Genomic DNA, 21,699 nt, shown 5'->3' with positions numbered 1-21,699 from the left:
GGAAACTCAGAAGTGAAGACCAGGAGACTCTGGTGTGTATTCAGGATTCTTTATTGAGAAATGAGCTGTTTGGTTTCTGCAATCATCAAGTCTGACTAAAGCAGTCATACATTGTATTTTATAGGCATTTAGTGGACAGTCCTTGAAGGTGTTGACCTTACACAGCTACAGAAGTGACCACTAAAGACAATACAGGAAATGACCCCTGACTGTGAGCTCTAAAGATAATAATACCAAACGGTTTAAGCAGCACCTGATCACTAGAACTAGAGCCATGTAAACGTTCAACTGATGCCATCATGTTCCCCTTGAATGCCCAATACAATGTAGTTCACCTTAGTTTTTCATGTGATGTTCTGTCAGGATCAGCAGATCTGAACTCTTTCCCTGGCAATTTTCCGCCAATTATGACACAATGCTTCCCCGCCATTAATGGCTATTTCAAGACTGTCCTCGCCGAAGCTTGCAGTGCAATGACGTACTGCATTAAAATCTAATATGTAGTCTAATATGTACAAATCAGTTTTCCTTACGTTGATCTGCAAAGCAATCAAATTATGCGTAGTGAACAATAATGTGCCAGAAAAAGGACGTCATCGGATGGCTCTTTATTTTAGCAATGCAATACATTGAAACACTGAGTCCCATACAGATCCAGCTTCCCCTTAACACAAACGGCCTTTAAAAATGAGACGGGAACAAAATCATTTAAAGCTCTGACGGGGAACATTTAAAAAATAAAAAATAAACCACTGATGCTTAATAGCATTTTTCTTTTTTTAAAAATGAGACAGCAGCCTAAATTTTATAATGACCACTTTCACTTCTTAAAATGTAAACAAAACACTGTAGTAACAAAATCCCTCTTTATATCAGAAAAGTATATCACATGAACTTATTTTGATCTGAGCTGAATAAGCTAATACATGTATAGTTGCTCATCTACAGATTTCTTTCACTGAAAAGGATCATTGTGAAGTTGGTTCAATAAGGCCTGTGTTTGTTTGTTTTTTTGTTACAGTAAAGGTTCGATCAAAAAAAGAAGCATGTATCATCTCACTGCTACACAAGTTAATAAATTAGTCAGTTCCTGTAGGTCTCAATAGAGATCATCCATATTGCAGTCATGCAACTTCTACTGTAACTAGGGATGCACAATATATCAATGACCAATATATTTTTGTACAATTATCAGTATTGTTCCTACAATTTTACTGCACAGTATTCAATCTTTCCCTCTTGTATATGCCTAATTTCACATGAAGCATGTCATCCAACATTGTGTTTTTTAATACAAATGATTACAAACTGACAGTGTGCTTTCATTTAAAAACATTCAAATTTGTTAGCAGCCATAAAAATAACCGGTCAACATTTCTATATCAGTGCATCCCTAATTTCTAGACCATATTCTCTCTTTTCCATTGGGACGGCATAATTGTATTTCATTAACTGGCAAACTGATATGCAAGTAGCAGGTATGAGCATGTATATACATTAATGACTCGATGGAATATTTACAGGCGTCACACAGATGCGGATGATGCAGAGCTGGTTTGTTCATGCATTAGCTCAGAATCTCACACACGCCCTCTCATGGCCTTAAACTCTATGGTCATTCATTTTAGTAAGAACTGAAATGATTTATACAGTTAAAATGTGCTTTTCTCGGATGAAAGAAAACCGTCACATCACGTACAGGTTACACATGTACATACATTGAAGAGATGAGAGCTGGTGATGAGCTGGAGCTACAGGGCTCGCGGACGTTTGGGGTTTATCTGCCTGCTGGCCTGTTCCTCCTCTTGAAGAGCAGAGCGGAAAGACTTCACTTTATCTGGAACGAAAGGAAACGCAATTCTCTTGGTTGACAAAGAATTTAATCTGACATGAAGGAAAACAACTTTGTAAGGGACACTAGTGTAATGGGTTGTCATTCTATTCTGTAACCTGGGAATCAATCGCTGACAAAACATTAAAAAAAGTGTTAGTGATTAATTTTGTATAAAGAAACTGTACTATATTAATACATTAATATTTTTTAAGAATAAATATTATTGTTTATATATATATATATATATATATATTATATATATAAAATTTCTTTATTTAATATATTTATATAAAATAGTAGTAAAATGACCAATTTTTATTTATTCTTTTGTGTACTTCATGATTATATATATATATATATATATATATATATATATATATATAATTTTTTTTTTTTTTTTTTTTTTTTTGCATTTTGACCTTACTTGATATATTTTGAATTTTATTAATAGACCATTTTAAATGTCAGCATGGTTGTCACTAATGTTTTTTAATAAAGAATATTCATTCATTCATTCAAAAAAATAATATTTACCTTTTAGTAACTATTTTTTAGGCAAAATTTTTTATATTTTTTAATTATTCTATAATATATAAATATATACACAATTTTATATACATTACATTATTTACATTATAGTAATGCTATTTTTAGGAGAAACTGTTCATTAATTTTCATGAAAATCCTAATGCAAAAAAAAAAAAAAAAATGCTCCAAAAATAAACTTCATTTCAATTTTTTATTTTTTATTTTGTGTACTTTAATTTGTGTCTTTTATAAATAACTCTTTCCCCACCAGCGCTTTTGATCATTTTTACAAAAGTTTTGTGGCCCCCAATATTTTTTGTATGAATGTCTGACCATGACATTAGAGTCATTATCTCTGAGAAATGATCAACATTTGAATGTGGGTACATTTCAATAAAAAAAGCAATAATTTATTTTGTTTATCCAAAAGATAACAACGTGCATAAGCAATGCTTTTATCATGTGCATAAGCAATGTGTTTTGATCCGGAGATTCAGTACTCTTTCAGAAGATGTGTAACAGCGCCCCCTACCGTATAACAGTGAAAACACGGAAAGCCATACAATTCCGTCAATGGCAGGGAAAGAGTTAATAGGATCACATTTAAAAAAAGTGACATCTTCAACTCTTATTACAGTTTTATAAATGAAGGTACTGACCTCTGAGCTCTGTTAACACGTCAATCTTCTGATCCAGAATCTGTTCAAGCTGAGTGGCGAAGGATTCCACATCGTAATCCACTTCCTCCGTCATCTCCAGAAGAACCTTCTCATCCTCGAGCCAGCGTATGGACTCCTACAACACAACATGAGCATTACAGGAACCTCTATCCATCACAAACACATTCAAGTCATTTAAAATACCTAAATATCCTTCAAATAAGGTACAACAAAAACGTTCATAAGCTGATGTAAGCGCACCTGAAAGACGGCGCGGTGGTCCTCCAGAACCTGCTCCTCCATCTCCACCAGCTGAGACACCACCTCATGGAAGGTGAAGAGCTGTGGGGACACTTCCTCTTCCTGTGCACAGCATGCATCACATCAACACACCGTCACGTTTTCATACCAACCAAAACAAGCTGAGGTGAAGCGCTCTTACGTTTTGTTCACAGAGCAGCTTGAGATCGTCTCTCTGAGGAGAGCTGCCCACGCCCCACTGCGCCTCCAACACCTCCAGCTGGTTGACCGAGTGTCCGGCGGACCGTCCCTCCATCACTGCATTGGGGTCGATGCTCAGCTCCTTCACCCTGCGGTCACAAACAGCATCTCAGTTCAAGACAGTCAGCATATCGACACTGTCGGCCGGAAACCTCGTTTCTCCTTATTTTGTAGTTTTTCATTTTTCTCATAAATCACTACTATTGGACAGCCTTTACATCTGTCTGTGGGTTTTACAAATATTTAACCAATGAAAATATTAAAAAGAGCTTGTGACTAAACCTCGAAACTCCATTGTAACTCTATCCCTCTATCATGAATGAAGTGTCGCACGCGGTTTGGAACGTCTTTGCTTGTTTGCAATGCAATGATAAATGAACCGTTTGTTTGAACGAGTACAGCATTTTCTTTACTAAAAGGCGCATTTGACTTTATTCTCTTTTAAACAGCTAGATGGCACAAAAATTCATCTCAGCACTTTTCTTAACAACCACTTTTGTCAGTGCGGTCGTTCTAATGATGGAAAAACACGCATGTCTGACATTCGCTGGTCATCGAGCTCGATTTTAGTAAAAAGTGTCTGACCAGAGTTTTTTTTTCCATTTCCTGAAAATTTTGGTAATACGAGGTTTCCACCTGACAGTGTTGGTATGAAAGCATGAGGTATTCAAGTCATGATGCAATAAACCAATGGAAATGGTTAATGTTACAGTCACATGGTCATGCAGCATGATAATGATGGACTCCATCTGCTCTATAAGGCACAAGCAAACACAAAGCAATGTTAGTGTAGCTGCAATGGAAAACATTTAAAAAAAGCAACAGAAAACAGAAACATGCCTGAAATATGATACAAATGGACTCAAAAAACAAAGGACAAAATAACAGTTGACCAAAACGGAAAGAAGCACATGTAGACGCATTCTCTGAACTGAAACCCAAGCGAATCATTAGAAACACGGGACTCTCATGGAGGCTCTGTCTGAGATGAGACAGGCTTGAAACTGGAAAAGGGTGAGACCTGCTGGGTGAGGTAGCAAAGTCATCGTACTCATAGGTAGGAGAGAGTTCGGAGCGGCCGCCACCCCCCTGGGAGAAGGGAATGTCGGAAGGGCTGATCCCAAACTCCTTCACTCTGAAGACGGGATGGCAGACGGCAGTGAGACAGAGAGACCGAATTACAAACTCCTCCAACACAGACATTCCTGATTCATAATCGGTGGAAATGAGTTAAACGTGAAAAACACTCCTGGAGTGAATGCTGTCGGGTAATAGTTTGCTACTAAACACTCAAAAATATCAAATGTAGGAACAGATAATGAGATAAATGATTGTTTTATATAAATAATTTTAATAACATGAATATAATGTAAATACATATTTATTTATAGAATGCATATTATCCATTTTATATACATATATATACACACACACACAATAATTGATCATAAAAATATATAGAAATTTAGAAATATTAATATAAATAAAAATATTCTAATATTAATATTATGTTTATTAATAAATATATAATATAATAAAATATAGTGTTTTTTTAAATCATTATATAATATAATTACTCTATTGTTTTTACAAACGTTACGATTTTCAACTGAATTCTATAAAATTATGAAAAAATACATATACAGAAAATGCCATTGGTTAATAGTTGTCTACTAAACAATAAACACAAAAATATGTAATGTAAAAAGATAATGATTAATATATTTGATTCTAAATAACTGTATAAAAATTATTTTTGCTTTGTTCTGTGCACATTTCTAATTCAGAAAATGATTTTCATTATTTTTCCATTTTTTATATAAAGAATTTGAATATGAATACAATAATCTATGACTATCTACATAAATATTTAACAGAATGTATAATAATCAACATTTTCTTGTATTTACATATTACAATTTGATATTCATTTTGATATTCTTGTTAAATATAAACAATATAATTATAAAAATAAAAAAAGAGTATATAAATACAACATAATGAATTATATATATAGCTTTAGAATCAGACCAATTATTAATATCAATAAAATAAAATAAAGGTTTTGAATGTTAATATGTGTATTAATACATGTATAATATACGAGTATTAATAAACATAACAAACATATTCTAATTCTTGAATAGAAAGACATAAAGGGTCAAATATGTCCATCATTTTGATTAGTTTTTTCATTAACAGCCCCCAGATGTGACTGGATCTGACTGTCAGGTTACTTGCATTAGAAATCTTGAAATAAACAAGGATAAAAAACATTCAGCTAATTTCTAGACACAGTGAAGGGTTCAACACTGGGAATCTTCTTTCAATGTGCTCACGTACCTGTTGGCGTATCTCAGAGTGTTCAATGTGTTTTCACATGATGCCATTCCAGGAGAGATGGTAGCGATCTATTGCAACCACAAACACATTTAAATCATTAACAAATACACTAATTACACTGTGTGATGAGAATTAATATATGACTGATAGACTAACATCATCACAGTGTTCTTACCATACATGTTCTAGAGTTTTCTCCGATGAAGGAGTCTCTTAAGACCTGCGTGAGTTTACTGGCTCTGAACGGAGTGTGTGGTTTGTTTCGACCCAGAGCCCTGATGCATTCCTGCCGCACACAAACACAAATGGACCGAGATACTAACATGACACAAACTTCTTCCTGCTTAAAATGATATTAACCAAAACAAACGGTCTACTTTTCACCAACAAATCAAATACAGATGCATTTCATTACTTCCTGCTGAATATAAAGTTTTATTCAGAAAGGTCACATGACAGAAGTTGTGAATGACTTTTTATATTTTTATATTTGCTACTTTGTACAGTGTGAAACTAAAGAATATATGTTTTAATATTTATTTTTATGAAAACATATTTCTATATTTGTTACTTTATACAGTGAGACTAAACAAATTATATGAAATTATATAAAATCTAATAATTTTTTATATATTTACTATATTTAATATTTTCATAAAAATATTTTATTTGTTTGTTTCTTTGTTACAGACTGAACAAATTATATTTTTAATATATTGTATATAATATATATATATATATATATATATATATATATATATATATATATATATATATATATATATATATATTATTTTTTATAAAACATTTCTATATTTGTTACTTTATACAGTGAGACTAAACAAATTGTAATTATCATATTTCTAATATTTTTTAATATATTTACTATATTTTATATTTTTAATAAATATATTTTAGTTGTTTCTTTGTAGAGTGTGAGACTAAACATTTTTATTTTTTTATATTGTATATATTTAATATATATTTATATACATTGTAATATTCTTTTATTTTTATAAAAACATTTCTATATTTTATACTTTGTACAGTGTGAGACTGGACAAATTATACTTTTTATATTTCTAATATTTTTAATATTTTTTATTTCTAATATATTTTATATTTTCATAAATATTTTTTACTTTGTATGGTATGAGACTGAACAAATTATATTTTTTATATTTCTAATACTGTTATATATTTTTAATATCCATGTTTATATTTTCATAAAATATTTTATATTTGTTACATTGTATAGTATGAGACTAAACATTATATTTTTCATATTTCTAATATTTGTAATACATTTTTTATTTTTTCATAATCATTTTTGTTTTTTTTATATATTTTTTACAAATATATTTTTTTATATTTTCATAAAATATTTTTATATTTGTTACCTTCTACAGTGCGAGACTGAACAAAACAATTTTCTCTTTGCTTTTGTAAATATCTATAAATATCTCTTCTCAGTTTACAGATGTATCAGGTCAAATCAGGGTCAAATCAAGTGGTTCTGGAGCCCGTGTGTGACGATTTGAAGCACAAACCTTCAGCGCCAGGAGACTTTTGTTGATCTCGGCGCCCTCCAGGCGTGTCTGTCGGTCAGCGCTCGATGTATCGGCCCCTCGCTCGTTTCCCGCCAGGTCGATGAGAGAGAATTTGCCGTGCATTTTGCCCCTCCTGCGGAGAATAATCTGAAACACGGCATGACTGCGGGACGAGTGAGCGTTAGCCGAGGTCTGTCCGGACGTTCTGAGGAAAACCAGATACAAAAATCGAGATTAATACAAACGATTTTTGACAATACCACTGCCGGAAAGAAGCAATCTGTTTGGTGGCACCTGCAGCTGTTGCCCATCTCGATGAGTTTAAGCACATCTTCGGTGCATTTGACCTCTCGCTCCTGCAGTCCGACCACCTGAACCTGCTGCTTACCGTCTTCGAGAACTCGCAGCTTCGCCTTCCTGTTTAGAAGGTCAAACACCTGCACGGCCCATTGAAATTTGACTTAATGCACTTTATGAATATTAAATGAGCTCATTAATCATTCATGAGCAAAAGAGAACTTGCCTTCCCGCTGTAGATTTCAAAGAACGTCGCGTACACCTGAAGATCCAACTTCTTGTAGTTTGGTTTTTTCAACATAAGAAAAACATCCCGTGCTAAAAGAAAAGAAAAGAAAATTCAGGAAACAGTAACTCAATATTTATACAGAAAAACTTCAGGTCTGACACATACCAGCGAGTGCGTAGATCCCTTTAGAGCAGTCCTGGTTCTTCCCTGAAAAATCTCCTCCCATGGTCTGGAATGGAAGGAAAATTGATTATGACAGAGAGGCAAATGGAACGATCCTCTGGGAAGATCTTTTCCTGTAATATGATGTCATCTGGTTTTGTTTACGGTCAGACACTTACGTGAGTTTTCCCGCTGCCCGTCTGACCGTAAGCAAAACAGGTGGCCATTCCCCTCTCAAATATGGTCTCCACCAGCGGCCGGGCAGTAAACCTGAAACGTAAACCAAAGACTTCAGATTATATTTAAACATAATAAGAAAAGAGAATATGAAATGAAAATGTTTTTTTTACTTAAATGGCTCTAATTTTACTCTTAATGATTCATCGGTGCACATTTCTAATTCAAAAAATGATTGTTTTCATCATTTTCCATGTCATAACTGTCTCTGAAATAAATTTTCTTTCAGCTAATGTAACCACGGCCATGCAGGCAGAGAAAATTATATTAACCAAGAACATGGTCTACTTTCTCATGAACCAATTAAATCCAGAGGCAAAATATCATTATTTTAATATGCTGAATATTAATCAGAAATTTCACATTTTTCTGAATTTTTAATGCCATTTTCTATTTCTATAAAAAAAAAAATTATATATTTTTATACTTATAACTTTGTAAAGGCCATGCCAGAACAAACTATTTTTTTTAATATATTTTTTAAATTTATATACTTATACATATATTTTAATACATATACAATTGTACACTTACATACTTTTTTCTTTTTTTTATAAAACTAAATATTTGTAGTTACTTTGTACAGTGTGTGACTGAACAAATAGTATTATATATATATATATATATATATATATATATATATATATATATATATATATATATATATATATATATATATATATATATATATATATATATATATATGGTTTAATATGTATACTTATACACTGTATGTATGTATGTAAGTATATATTACACTATATATATATATATATATATATATATATATATATATATATATATATATATATATATATATATATATATATATATATACTTAGATACTTTAATTTTTTATTTTTTATAGAACTGTGTATTTCTATTGTTATTTTGTACAGTTCGTGACTTTTTTTAAATATTTTTTATATTTTTAAATGTATATACTCATACACATTTTAATATATATATATATATATGTGCTTATATACTTTTTAATATTTTATTTTTAAAGAAATGTATTTCTATTGTTACTTTTTACAGTACAAGACTGAACAGATAATTTTTTCTATAGAATTTTTGAATGCAGAATTTTATATTTTTATAAAAAAAAATTTTTTAATTTGTAACTGTATTTTTCAATATATATACTTAAACATTTGCATACTTTTTTAATATTATTTTTATAAAACTATATATTCTATATATTAAAATATATATAATATATTGTTTTATAAAAATAATATTAAAAAAGTAAATATATATTATTATAAACATTATTATTATAAACATATATATATATATATATATATATATATATATTTATATATATATATTATTTAAACATTAAATTAAAATTACTTTTTAATATTTTTAAACAATTAAAATATATTGTTTTAAAATATTTCAATTGTTACTTTGTACAGTGCATGACTGAACAATTTTTTTAATATTTCTAATGTTTTTAATATATTTTTATATATATTGAATAGGTTATTTTTCATAAAAAAATATTTTTATATTTATAAGTACAGTGCAAGACAGAACAAAACTATTTTTTTCTCTCTCTTGTCTTTGCTTTTTATTTTCACAATTACAAATAAGTATATGACCTTTTCACTAAGTAAACCAATAAGTATCTGACCTGTAAACCATTTCGTTTGTCGAGGTGTCATCGAAAGCGTAATCGAAGCGAAAAGTCTGGTTCTCCAGGTATCTGGTTAAATCCACTTTCTGCTTGGGCTCGTGGACCATGACCACATCTTTACTGGGGATGGTGATGACGTCTAGATCCTTCACGGTCAGCTCTGAGAGCGAACAGATGATGTGGCGTCTCGTAAACAGCACTAGACACTTACAACATGAATGTATGTTAGAATAATAAGATTTCATCTTCACCTTTCTTGTTCAGTGGACGTGTCCGCACACACACGCATATCCTGTGGTCCTCAATCTGAGAAAATACACATATTAATACATACATATTATAATACCATGCAATAAGTTGATAAATCATGTGGAAATTGAATGACATAATAACTGTGAGATGAGTGATAATGATGTTGTTATTCACCAGATCTGCAGTGGTCAGCGGTCTGTAGTCCAAACTCGCTCTGAAGTCTCGGATCATGCACATAATTTCATAATTAGGGGTTGTGGCATCGACTTCCTGTGTAATAAAAAAAAATCTCAGTTAATATTGTAAGAGTTAGAACATATTAACATCCTAGAGAGGTTAAGTCATCATGTCAACAGTCAAGACATTTTTATTTAATAATTTGGATTAGAAATGCAAATTAATTTTAATTACTGAGATGATAACTGCTGAGTTAATCTGGTCATGTGGTCAATGAAGCAAACTACAGTTTGAAACATTCATGATGTGTTTAGAGTGGAATACAAGTTTATTATAAACTGGAAACTGGGCAGTGTGTACTGTAAACTGCCTATTATTTTTATAATAATAATAATAATAACAATAATACATATTTTCTAATATATAAAACAGGAAATGTATTTATTTACATTTATTCATTTAGCAGACACCACATTTATTTTAGTATAGTTTAAAAACTATAATTATATAATATAATTATTAATATTTAGAATAATTTTTTATTTTTGTTCATTGTAATTTTAGTTTTTTATTTCTTTGTTTTTTATTATTATTTCTATTATATTTTTTTAATTAAATGTATTTATTTATTTTTTTTATTTAATTATTTATATATATTTTAATTGTTTTATTATTTTTAATTGTTTTTATTATATTAATTTCTACTGCAGTTTTAGCTGTTTTAGTACAAGTTAAAATAAATAAACATTTATTTTAATTAAATATTATTTTAAATATAATTTATTTCAAGAAACCAAAATGTTTAATTAACTATAATAAAGCAATATTTAAAAAAGCAACATAAGCAAGTATTTTTTTATTTTTGTTCATTGTAATTTTAGTTTATTTGTTTTTTTATTATTATTTCTATTATATTTTTTTTAATTAAATTTATTTATTTATTTTTTGTTTAATTATTTATATATATTTTTATTTTTTATTATTTTAATTGTTTTTATTATATTAATTTCTACTGCAGTTTTAGCTGTTTTAGTACAAGTTAAAATAAATAAACATTTATTTTAAATAATTAAATATTATTTTATATATAATTTATTTCAAGTAATGAAAATGTTTAATTAACTATAATAAAGCAATATTTAAAAAAGCAACACAACCAATTCGTCACTAAACCATCAATAACCATAGGAAATAATAAATAAACAAACAAATAGATAAAATTGCAGTAATATGCAATAAGCAACATAATACGACGTTTATAACAAAAAAATTTGATCATCATAATAAAACATATCGCAACATATATATCAATAAAATGTTACACATTAAGCAACACTGAACTTTACAAACATTGTCAGTACACAGAAACAGTACACCAGTGTGTTTTGTCACCTGCGCTCTTTTCTCTCTCAGCTCCTGCTGCTGCAATCGTCTCCTCTCCCGCTTCTCCTGAAGCTTCTCCACTTCCTTCACGCAGTTGGACTTCCTGCGAGCTGCAGATACACACACAGAAAACTCTGTCAATGCAAACATACATCGATGTTACATTAATCAATAATAATATTGGTCAGCTAAACCTGATTCTCTCATTTTTCAATAAGCATTTTGTTTGACATAATTCATAAGTCAGTGTGCATTAGCTTGTGTTAAATGTGTTTGAGTGATTCCCTCAACAATGGCATCATGATGGGTCATCTCTGAGACGCGCTGGAAAACAACTCTAAATGCTGCTTTTGTTTAGGTGCGACAGCAGACAACAGTTGTTTGTGACGGCACTGAGAGCCCTTCAGCTCCTCCATCACTGCTGGAGTCTCTTCATACACTCACAGATCAGAGATCACACACACGCAGGGATTCATAAAGGCTCTCAACTGTAGTGTCAAAAATAATTACACTACTCTTCAAAGGTTTGGGGTCGGTGTTTTTGAAAGAAGTCTCTTCTGCTCACCAAGGCTGCATTTGATCAAAAACAGTAAAAACAGAAATGTCATTACAGTTTAAAATAAAATGAATTTATTTTAAAATGTCATTTCAATCATGACAACTCAAGGAATAGTTTTAGCATTTTATTGAATGGCAACGTTAGTGAATTTGGTCTTGGTGGACTAGATCTGCTAAATTGCAGCTGTAAAGCAAGTATACACTTGCTACTGCTAATAGATACACAGACAAACTGCTGTGAACATGTAATATATGCTGCTGCATAAACAGACATAAATCCTGTAGCAGATCTAGGCAGGTGGAGCTGGGGGAGGTGGAGGGTTTCAGAGGACCAGCTTTCAACAAACTATGAACCACACTATTTGGGTTTGTAGATGCACCGGGGACCTGATCATAGCACTTAAACAAGGAGAAGTCAGATTTCCATGATATGTCCCCTTTAAATATTGAGCAAGCAATCTCATTGGCTGCAGAGGTAATGATGTGATTGCTTGCAAACTGCATGTAAGAACCGATCAGCCTGCGCCCTCTAGAGTTTCATGGCTGAACTAGATATTTATTCCTGTGAACAAAGCTGAATTTTCAGCATCATTACTGTCACATGATCCTTCAGAAATCATTCTAATATGCTGATTTGCTCCTCAAGAAACATTTCTGATTATTATCAATGTTGAAAACAGGTGTGCTGCTTCATATTTTTGTGGAAACTGTGATTCATTATTTTCAGGATTCTTTAATGAATAGAAAGTTCAAAAGAACAGCATTTATTTGAAACTGAAAACTTTTGAAGTGACTTTAATGTCACTTTTGATAAATTAAATGCATCCCTGCTGAACAAAAGTATTAATTTCTAGTCTTATAACAATTAAAAAAGGAGCTTGATGAGGTTCTGTGGTACCGTTCTGCTGCTGCTGTAGGGTTTGGTGTTGTATCGGTGGAGGCGGGGCGGGCGCTGCTGGAGGAGGTTCGGTCTGTTGGCTCGGCCGCGCTCGAGTTGTACCTACAGACACTGAATAATGGGGACCTGCAGACCGTTTAGACATATGCTTATTCATGATTCTTCTTCATCACTGTTTTACACATTAGAATAATAGTAAGTTATCAAAACTCTGAAATGACACAAATGGAAATTTGGGAATGATGTTGTGATCAAAACATATGGTACAAATGAAAACTCTTTTCTGACATCAAAGACTTCAGCATGGCTTTTAAACATTACTGAATCAAGTTTGATTGTTAGTTCACCCAAAAATGAAAATTCTGTCATTAATTACTCACCCTCGTGTTGTTCCACACCTGTAAGACCTTCATTCATCTTCAGAACACAAATTAAGATATTTTTGGCTCAGTGTGGACTGCATTGACAGCAAGATAATTAACACTTTCAAATGCCCAGAAAGCTACTAAAGATGTATTTAAAACAGTTCATGCGACTACAGTGGTTCAACCTGTCATGAGCACCAGTTGGAGTGCCCTAGTTAACCGCTAAAGGGCAATCCAACCCGGACTAGTTCCTCACCACACTTGGACTTCATTTCCCATAACCCACTTCCTGGACTCATTATCCCCTCATTGCACTCAGCTGTTTTGTGTTTGGTCTTTAGTGTCTGTCTATTTATACCTGGTTTGTTTCTGCTTTTGTCATCGAGGGTTTGTTTGTGTTTTCTTTGTTTTATGTGGACTGTTCTGTGGATTTTGACCCTTGCCTGTCTGGATTACGTTTATGGATTACCCAATTAAAACTGCATTTGGATCTAACCCTCTTGTCTCTGTGCCATTCCGTGACACAACCTTAATGTTATGAAGCAACAAGAAAACTTTTTGTGCACCAAAAAACAAAATAACGACTTTTCAACATTTTCTAGTGATGGGCGATTTCAACACAATGCTTCATGAAGCTTTACGAATCTTTTGTTTTGAATCAGTGGTTCAGAGCGTGTATCAAATTGCCAAAGTCACGTGAACTATTGAAATTCCGAAACACTTATGACGTAACAAAGCCTCGTTTACTGAAATCATGTGACTTTGGTGCTCCGAACCACTGATTCGAAACAAAAGATTCATAAAGCTTCATCAAGCGGTGTTTTCAAATTGCCCATCACTAGATATTGTTGAATAAAGTCGTTATTTTGTTTTTTTGCCGCACAAAAAGTATTCTCGTCGCTTCATAACATTAAGGTTGAACCACTGTAGTCACATGAACTGTTTTAAATATGTCTTTAGTAGCTTTCTGGGCATTGAAAGTGTTAATTATCTTGCTGGCAATGCAGGCCTCACTGAGCCATCAGATTTTATCAAAAATATCTTAATTTGTGTCATGAAGATGAACGAAGGTCTTCTGGGTGTGGAACGACATGAAGGTGAGAAATTAATGACAGAATTTTCATTTTTGGGTGAACTAACCCTTTAACAATCAAATGATTCAGTAATGTTTAAAAGCCATGCTGATGTCTTCGATGAAAACTTGTAAGCACAATTTATCTTTGTCTATGAAACAATTTTCAAGCAGTATTATTAAAAAACATTTTCTTTAATTGAAAGAAAGCTGAAATAAAATCAAATATAAGGTAACACTTTAGTTTAGGGTCCAATTCTCACTATAACTAGTTTCTTATTAGCATGCATATTACCAGAATATTGGCTGTTTATTAGTACTTATTAAGCACATATTAATGCCTTATTTTGCATGACCATATTCTACATTCTTAATTCTTCCCAATACCAAAACTTAACAACTATCTTACTAACTATTAATAAGCAGTAATTAGGAGTTTTTTGAGGTGAAAGTTGTAGTTAATAGTGAGAATTGGACCCTAAACTAATGTGTGACCAAAAAATTAAATGAAAATTAGAAATGTGGCCTTGGCAACTAACTGAAATAAATTAAGTTTAAGATGAAGTGTACATCTGAAATGAAGATAAATTAAAGCTTAATTGAAATATATATATATAAATATATATATATATATAAACTAATAAGCACAATTTGATCTAAAATTTAAATAAAACTAAAAATATAAAAGTTAAAATGTATTAAACAATGATTTAAAGCATCAAAGCCTTCAAAGTGTTTTATAATCCCGAGCAACATAAATTCAATATGCCCAAACTTTTGACTCGTGGTGTATAATTCAAAACAAATACTGTTGAAATCAATATGTGCTGAAATAAATCAAATGTGGGACTAAATTTGTAACAGTACTAGTTTACGATGATTATTTTTGCATGACTTATACATCATACCTCGATTATCCCTTGCAGGCGTTTCATTTTTTGGTGGCGCTACAGTTCGGCGATTCTACAAGAGATGGTCCAAGAAAATAATTATGTTTTGTACAATCCAGTCTGCAAAATATATCTATACAATAAAATCATTCACAGTGAATTTATGCCACATTATAGCTTTGTGTTGACAGCTATCTGAAAACTAGAATTACTAATTATTATAAATTACAACTGGTTACATCTTCCGATAATTATCCATGCACATATCATGTAATTATTCAAACAAAAGGGCTTATGGTTAATCTCCCAATGTAGGATGACACAATGCAAGTTATTTTAGTTTGTGTGTGTTTACGACAGGAATTTACCCAGTCTGCATTGATTTGAACGTAAAAACTGAAAACAGTATTGTATGACTTTATGACTCCTGTCTGGAAATGCATTTGTGAAATTATAAAAGCCAGACTAAGTGCGATACAATCATCTGTCCACCGCTGAACCCATTTCCCGTCTTCTTGGTCACAACTATTATGGTGTAGCGAAATGGACACCAACCTTGTTTTGGGGGATCTTGTTGATTTTGATGGCACTCGACACGGGTGGCGGAGGGGTTTCAGGACTTTGTGGGATTTCCTCTTCAGGTGCAACATCTGGATTTAGTGCAAATATGCTTTCCAGGTCGATCTGTTCACAGAGAAAGAGCACGAGCATTAGGCTGCCCTCACGGCACATGAGCGCACAGGACTTTCCACAGTTGTAAAAGCTGCTAAATATAATCATCCCACAGGACAGAAAAATGACAAATGAGATCTCTCAGCATCGCAACAGTTTCTCCTGGACAGCAGTAAGATTGACTGGCCTTTTTGAACGGAGAGGATTTTCTGTTATAGCATAGGACTAAAACTTACTGAATTTTAGGGATGCATGATATATCGGCCGCCATATCGGTATCGGCCAATATATGTTCATTTTTAATGTTATCGTTATTGATCCAATAAAAAAATTTGGCCGATAAATAACATATTATTGCCTCCAGCTGAGACACTTCAGATGCATACTGTTCGCCATTATGGTTTTGAATTGCTTGAAATATGATTGGAGTCACTTCAAAAACAAAAATACAGTTGAGTACAATGCAAGTCTGTCATATCGGCAACATAATATTATAATGAGAACATTATAATTGTGTGCTTGGGACATGGCTTTTAATGATGAGACAGACTTTCATTTTTGTAATCAGGCTCTCAAAAATTATATAAAAATGTTGAATTAGATTTATCGGCCAATATATCGATTATCGGCTTTCACATATAAAGAATTATCGGTATCGGCCAAAATTTTCATATTGGTGCATCCCTACTGAATTTGCTCACAGAGTATAAAACTTGTGGTGTTCATAGGCAAAAAATTGCTAATAAATCTCTTGTTATGCTTTGTTATAATAACCAAATATTAGATTCAATTTTTTTATCAACATTTTTTCTTTCACTTAGCACAGTATTTCCAGGAGTTATTGCTTCTAACTTCAATTAAACTGCTAACAGTGATTGTAAATTAAATTGCCTAAATTATTACATTATTAGCTAACTGCACTCTTTAAACTGTAATGTTGACATGCATTCTCTGTAAAGCTGCTTTGAAAAGATATGCATTGTGAAAAGCGCTATACAAATAAATGTGAATTGAATCATATTTCTCATTAAATTCCTTTAGGATCAAATGATCTGAGCTGCTATCCAGATTCATTTCTATAGCTCTGTTTCTCATGAGGATTGATTGGAGAAACATCTGAGATCAAGTTGAGTTACATGAAATATTTGCCCGGTTTCAGATAAGGTTTAAGCCTAGACCCAGATTAAAATGCATGTTTGAGCTGTTTTGACTGAAAGCAACTTGCACTGACATATCTTAAAGGGGACCATAACGCCCCTTTCACAAGATGTAATATAAGTCTCTGGTGTGCCCAGAATGTGTCCGTGAAGTTACAGATCAAAATACCCCACAGATCATTTATTATAGCTTGTCAAATTTGCCCCTATTTGGGTGTGAGCAAAAACACACCATTTTTGTGTGTGTCCCTTTAAATGCAAATGAGCTGCTGCTCCCGCCCCCTTTCCAGAAGAGGGCGGAGCTTTAACAGCTCATGCTTCGGTTGCTCAACAACAACAAAGCTGGAGAATCTCACACAGTCAAAATGTCAGAAATTGTCAGTAACGGTGTTCAGCCTTACATTGTTCAAACCGGAGTCGAACCTGATGGAGAGACTCAGGAAGAAGTTACAACTTTTAGAATGAAACTGGACGTTTCTGAATGGTTAGTGGATAAATTTATGTAGTTGCTGTGGAGTTGATTCAACTCATCGACTAGCATGTGCCGTCATGTTAATTTTTTTTTCAGCAAATCCAGCATTGAATTGACCCTCATTTGTGAAGCAGTCCGGCTTAAAATGACGGCATGTCAACAACACTTTACTACAACAACTCTTCCTCTTCTCTAAAGCAGCTCAACATGGCCTCACCCCCTCTGTTGTTATCGGGGGCGGGGTTTATGTAAATTTTAGGGTTTGTGATGTCATTAACCCCAGGAAGAAGCTCGTTGTAGTCCCTACCAGCCGTTTGTAGTCCTTAAAAAGTGATTTTTGTAAAAGAAAATATCTCCCTTTGCATTGAACTTTGAGTGTCGTAACTTTGCAGATGTTGTTTATGCTCAAACAGCAACATTACACACTAACTAAAGTTAAAAAAGTGAAATCATAATCAAGGACCACTTTAAAATATTGTTTTGTCTCAAAATGCACACCAGTAATAGTTGTTCTAAGGCAGTTTGTAATAAAAGCTTACTTAAATGCCCTAATTGAACCAAGGACTAGTCCTGGCTTAGTCTAAGCCCTGTCTGTGAAACCAGGCCTAAACATCTATTAATTCTCCTAAGTTATGAAAGAGCAACATGTGAGGGATATGTCATGCATTAATGCACAGCATTCACTGACTGATAAACCTGGAAGCTATTTAAGGCTGAGGTACAAAAGCTGCTTTAGAATAAATCTCTCCTGATCCTGACACATCAATATTATATCTGTGTCTCTATGAGAGATGTACAACTACAGCATGCTCAAAAAGCAAGAATGATGACAAGCTTTTGTCTTTTGTGCATTATGCCAATATGATGGACGTATTAAATATGAATATTAGACATTCACCTCTTTCCCTTTTGTGTCTCCGTTTTCAATCCACTCCACCGTCACACTCTCATTGTCTTCATTCAGTGACGTCACCATGGCCTGGTGTATTCGGCCTGAGACAGATAACAAAACAATGGTTTACTGCAAAGATCTGCAGCCTGATGATAACACTGAAAACTAGTGCTATATATATATATATATATATATACACAAACACACTGCCCGGCCCAAAAAAAAAAAGTACTAAAGAGTCTGTGACTGGATCATTATTACAGTGATTATGTTTCTAGCATGTTATATGTTTGGCAGCAGTTCTTCTAACCGTAACTAATGTAGTGTGTAGATTTTCATTTCTTAAACAACCATGTAGGAAGACACATCATGGCCATATTACAGAATGACAATGTCAAGATTCATCAGGCTCAAATTGTGAAAGACTGGTTGTGAATGAGCATGAAGAATCATTTTTACACATGAATTGGCACCTCTAAAATTCATTGAAAGTCTTTGGGATGTGCTGGAGGAGACTTCACAGAGTGCTCACCTCTTGCATTGTCAATAATACAAGATCTTGACCAAAAATTGATGCACCTCTTGATGGAAATAACATCACAACATTTATTTCCATCAAGAGGTGCATCAATTTTTATATATTATCTACAAACTTGAATGTTAGATGCAATTAATCATGATGAACCAAAAATAAAGGAGCTACATCAAGACATTAGATATCAAAGGACAGTTCAGGTGATACACAATCAAATATTCCAGTCAATTATAACATAATACTGTTGATAACTATTTATATGAATATGAATGTAAGTTTGAAAGGTCTGACTTGAGGAAAATAATGGGCACAAAAGTTACTAAAGGAATAAAGTATAGCCAGTCGGTTATTATCGCAAAATAAACAAGGTAATATCCTGAAGGGGTTTGATTTGTGATAATGAGCAGCTGATTGCACATTATACATGATTACTTTGAATAAACAGACTAAATTAGATAAAATTGTATGGTTCATACTTGCTTTCTATACAACTTTACTATGGACTAACCAGCTATAGGCCAAAGGTTAACGCTAAAGAGGGAAACAATGTGGCTGCACTTTACACTTGTACATTGCTGGAATGACGATAAACTAAAATAAAATAAAACTAAAAAAATATTAAACTAAAACAGCAGTACAAACGAGTTTTTCAGGCGATGTCTCTGGGCGTCTTCCTCAGGGAGGATGCTAAGAGACTGCGAATTTACGAACGTACTATGGCGAAGGCTTAGCTTATGAATATTTATTACGTAACGTGACGTTTACCCTGTACGCTTATCTGATTGGCTGAAACACACACATTAGCGTATAAGCGATGGTGACGTTATGCCTTATGATTATCAATTAGATTCTGCGCCTAGACGCTCCAAAACGGTTACCAAGCAACGTCAGGAGGACTTCATTAATATTTATGAGTCAAGCCTCCGCCGTAGTAGAATTAGTAAATTCGCTAACGGGTTAGCAGGAGCATGCATCCCAAAATCGGGCAATACAACGGCGTGCCAAGGACGGAAAGGTAGTGGCTATGTATGCATAAGCCTATATCGATCCTCTCCCGTCGTTTGCACCAGCTGTCTTGTGTTAAACGGGTTTACTGGGTTAAACAAAGATGATGCGCCGACAAACTGCATCTCAGCCAGATAAACGAGCTGCTGCTGGGTGTGACTCACCATCACTGCGCTTGATCTCCACATAAATGCCGATCTGGATCTTCCCGAAGAGAGCTGCCATGCCTCATGTGTGTGCCAGGATCTGTATGGCTATATTTGAGCGGGTTTCACGGGAGAAGTTGTTCAGCAGAGCAAAAACCGGGAGGAGGTCAGGAGTGAGAGAAGGATGAGCGCGCATGCGCAGAGCGCGCACACACACCCATCACAGAATGTCACATCAACCTCTTTTGTCTAGTTGCAGTGGACACAATCTTTATTTTCTTTATTTTATGTTGTTTATTTTTCGTTTTTCTTGAGCAAGAATAAACATTATTGTAATAAAATTAAAATAAATAAAATAATGCATGCGTTCTGCCTCATTAACTTTGATTATACCTAATATATATTCTTAACAAAATCTGTTAAAATACTTCCAACTGAATTGTTAGTTATTCTAGAAAATTAATTTAAACAATTTCCCTGTAAACCCCAAATATAGAAAAAAATGAGCAATTTTTTGACCATTTTAGTACGCTTTTTAGGGAAATGTAATATTGCAACGTTGGGCCTAGTTAGGAGCAGAATTTCTGTATTTGTACTCACTTTGTCTGAACAGATATGCAGAGCATTTAAGCATTCATTTGCAGGGTTGATTGCTTACTTTGCCCCGTGACAGTATATAAAATGAGTAATAATCACACAACAATCATATTTTTTTTTGAATAAGCAATTATTAATAAAAATATTGAGAAAATTTGTATTTATAAAACTTTTTCTTCTATCACTTTCAGTGTGGTTTGAATGAAGTGTTTTGCAGTGATAGTCCCTAAGACAGTTCTTTTCATCTGAGAAGCACAGGTGAACATTGCACTTGCTACACAGTGTATTTGTGCATCCATTATTGCGGTGTCTGCAGTGTCCTCTCTTCGTCTTTACTGGGAAATGTGCAATCATGTCTTTGCGTACATCCAGTGGGGAGTGGTCCGATGACATCTTGGCATTCTGAAATGGAAAAAGTAAAAAAATAAATAAGTGAATAATACATATGGGTCTTGTATTGTAGATAAACTGAAAGAATAAACAGGGTGGTAGACCATGTGTCGAGAGTAGAGATCTAAGTATATTATCCATCAAAGTATTTTAATTTCAATGCAAATGCTAATCAAAATTCCACTACAACATTCAAACAATACTGTCTGGCTGGCCTATTATGCTCTCTACCTATCATACTAAAGGAACACAT

General features: G+C 33.0%; 1 protein-coding gene across 1 annotated transcript; it reads right to left on the bottom strand.

The window, feature by feature from the left end:
• Positions 1 to 1,717: 1,717 nt before the first annotated feature.
• On the bottom strand, positions 1,718 to 20,605 carry LOC137028523 (kinesin-like protein KIF2A). The gene is made up of 21 exons (XM_067397402.1): positions 20,478 to 20,605; positions 18,780 to 18,874; positions 16,136 to 16,264; positions 15,599 to 15,653; positions 13,254 to 13,379; positions 11,807 to 11,907; positions 10,412 to 10,507; positions 10,237 to 10,291; positions 9,983 to 10,145; positions 8,283 to 8,373; positions 8,107 to 8,170; positions 7,939 to 8,030; positions 7,710 to 7,852; positions 7,416 to 7,620; positions 6,041 to 6,151; positions 5,866 to 5,933; positions 4,544 to 4,657; positions 3,464 to 3,611; positions 3,283 to 3,384; positions 3,022 to 3,157; positions 1,718 to 1,837 (listed from the first exon to the last, which is right to left on the bottom strand). Exons 1-21 carry the CDS (start codon positions 20,536 to 20,538, stop codon positions 1,752 to 1,754), a joined length of 2,241 nt encoding a protein of 746 aa, XP_067253503.1. The 5' UTR covers positions 20,539 to 20,605; the 3' UTR covers positions 1,718 to 1,751.
• Between the last annotated feature and the right edge of the window lie 1,094 nt (positions 20,606 to 21,699).

The sequence above is a fragment of the Chanodichthys erythropterus genome, chromosome 10 (assembly GCF_024489055.1).
Source record: "Chanodichthys erythropterus isolate Z2021 chromosome 10, ASM2448905v1, whole genome shotgun sequence".
Classification (NCBI taxonomy): Eukaryota; Metazoa; Chordata; class Actinopteri; order Cypriniformes; family Xenocyprididae; genus Chanodichthys; species Chanodichthys erythropterus.
The sequence above is the reverse complement of the archived record's forward strand: the minus strand, read 5'-3'. Positions and strand labels throughout refer to the sequence as shown.

What these genes read in the sequence shown, in the direction of transcription:
- LOC137028523 (XM_067397402.1), bottom strand. Translation starts at nt 20,538, where the DNA reads ATGGCAGCTCTCTTCGGGAAGATCCAGATCGGCATTTATGTGGAGATC. An exon ending in GGAGATCAAGCGCAGTGATG is followed by an intron (nt 18,875 to 20,477) that starts GTGAGTCACACC and finishes TATCTGTCTCAG; the next exon opens with GCCGAATACACCAGGCCATG. An exon ending in CGGGCAGCGGGAAAACTCAC is followed by an intron (nt 8,171 to 8,282) that starts GTAAGTGTCTGA and finishes CTTCCATTCCAG; the next exon opens with ACCATGGGAGGAGATTTTTC.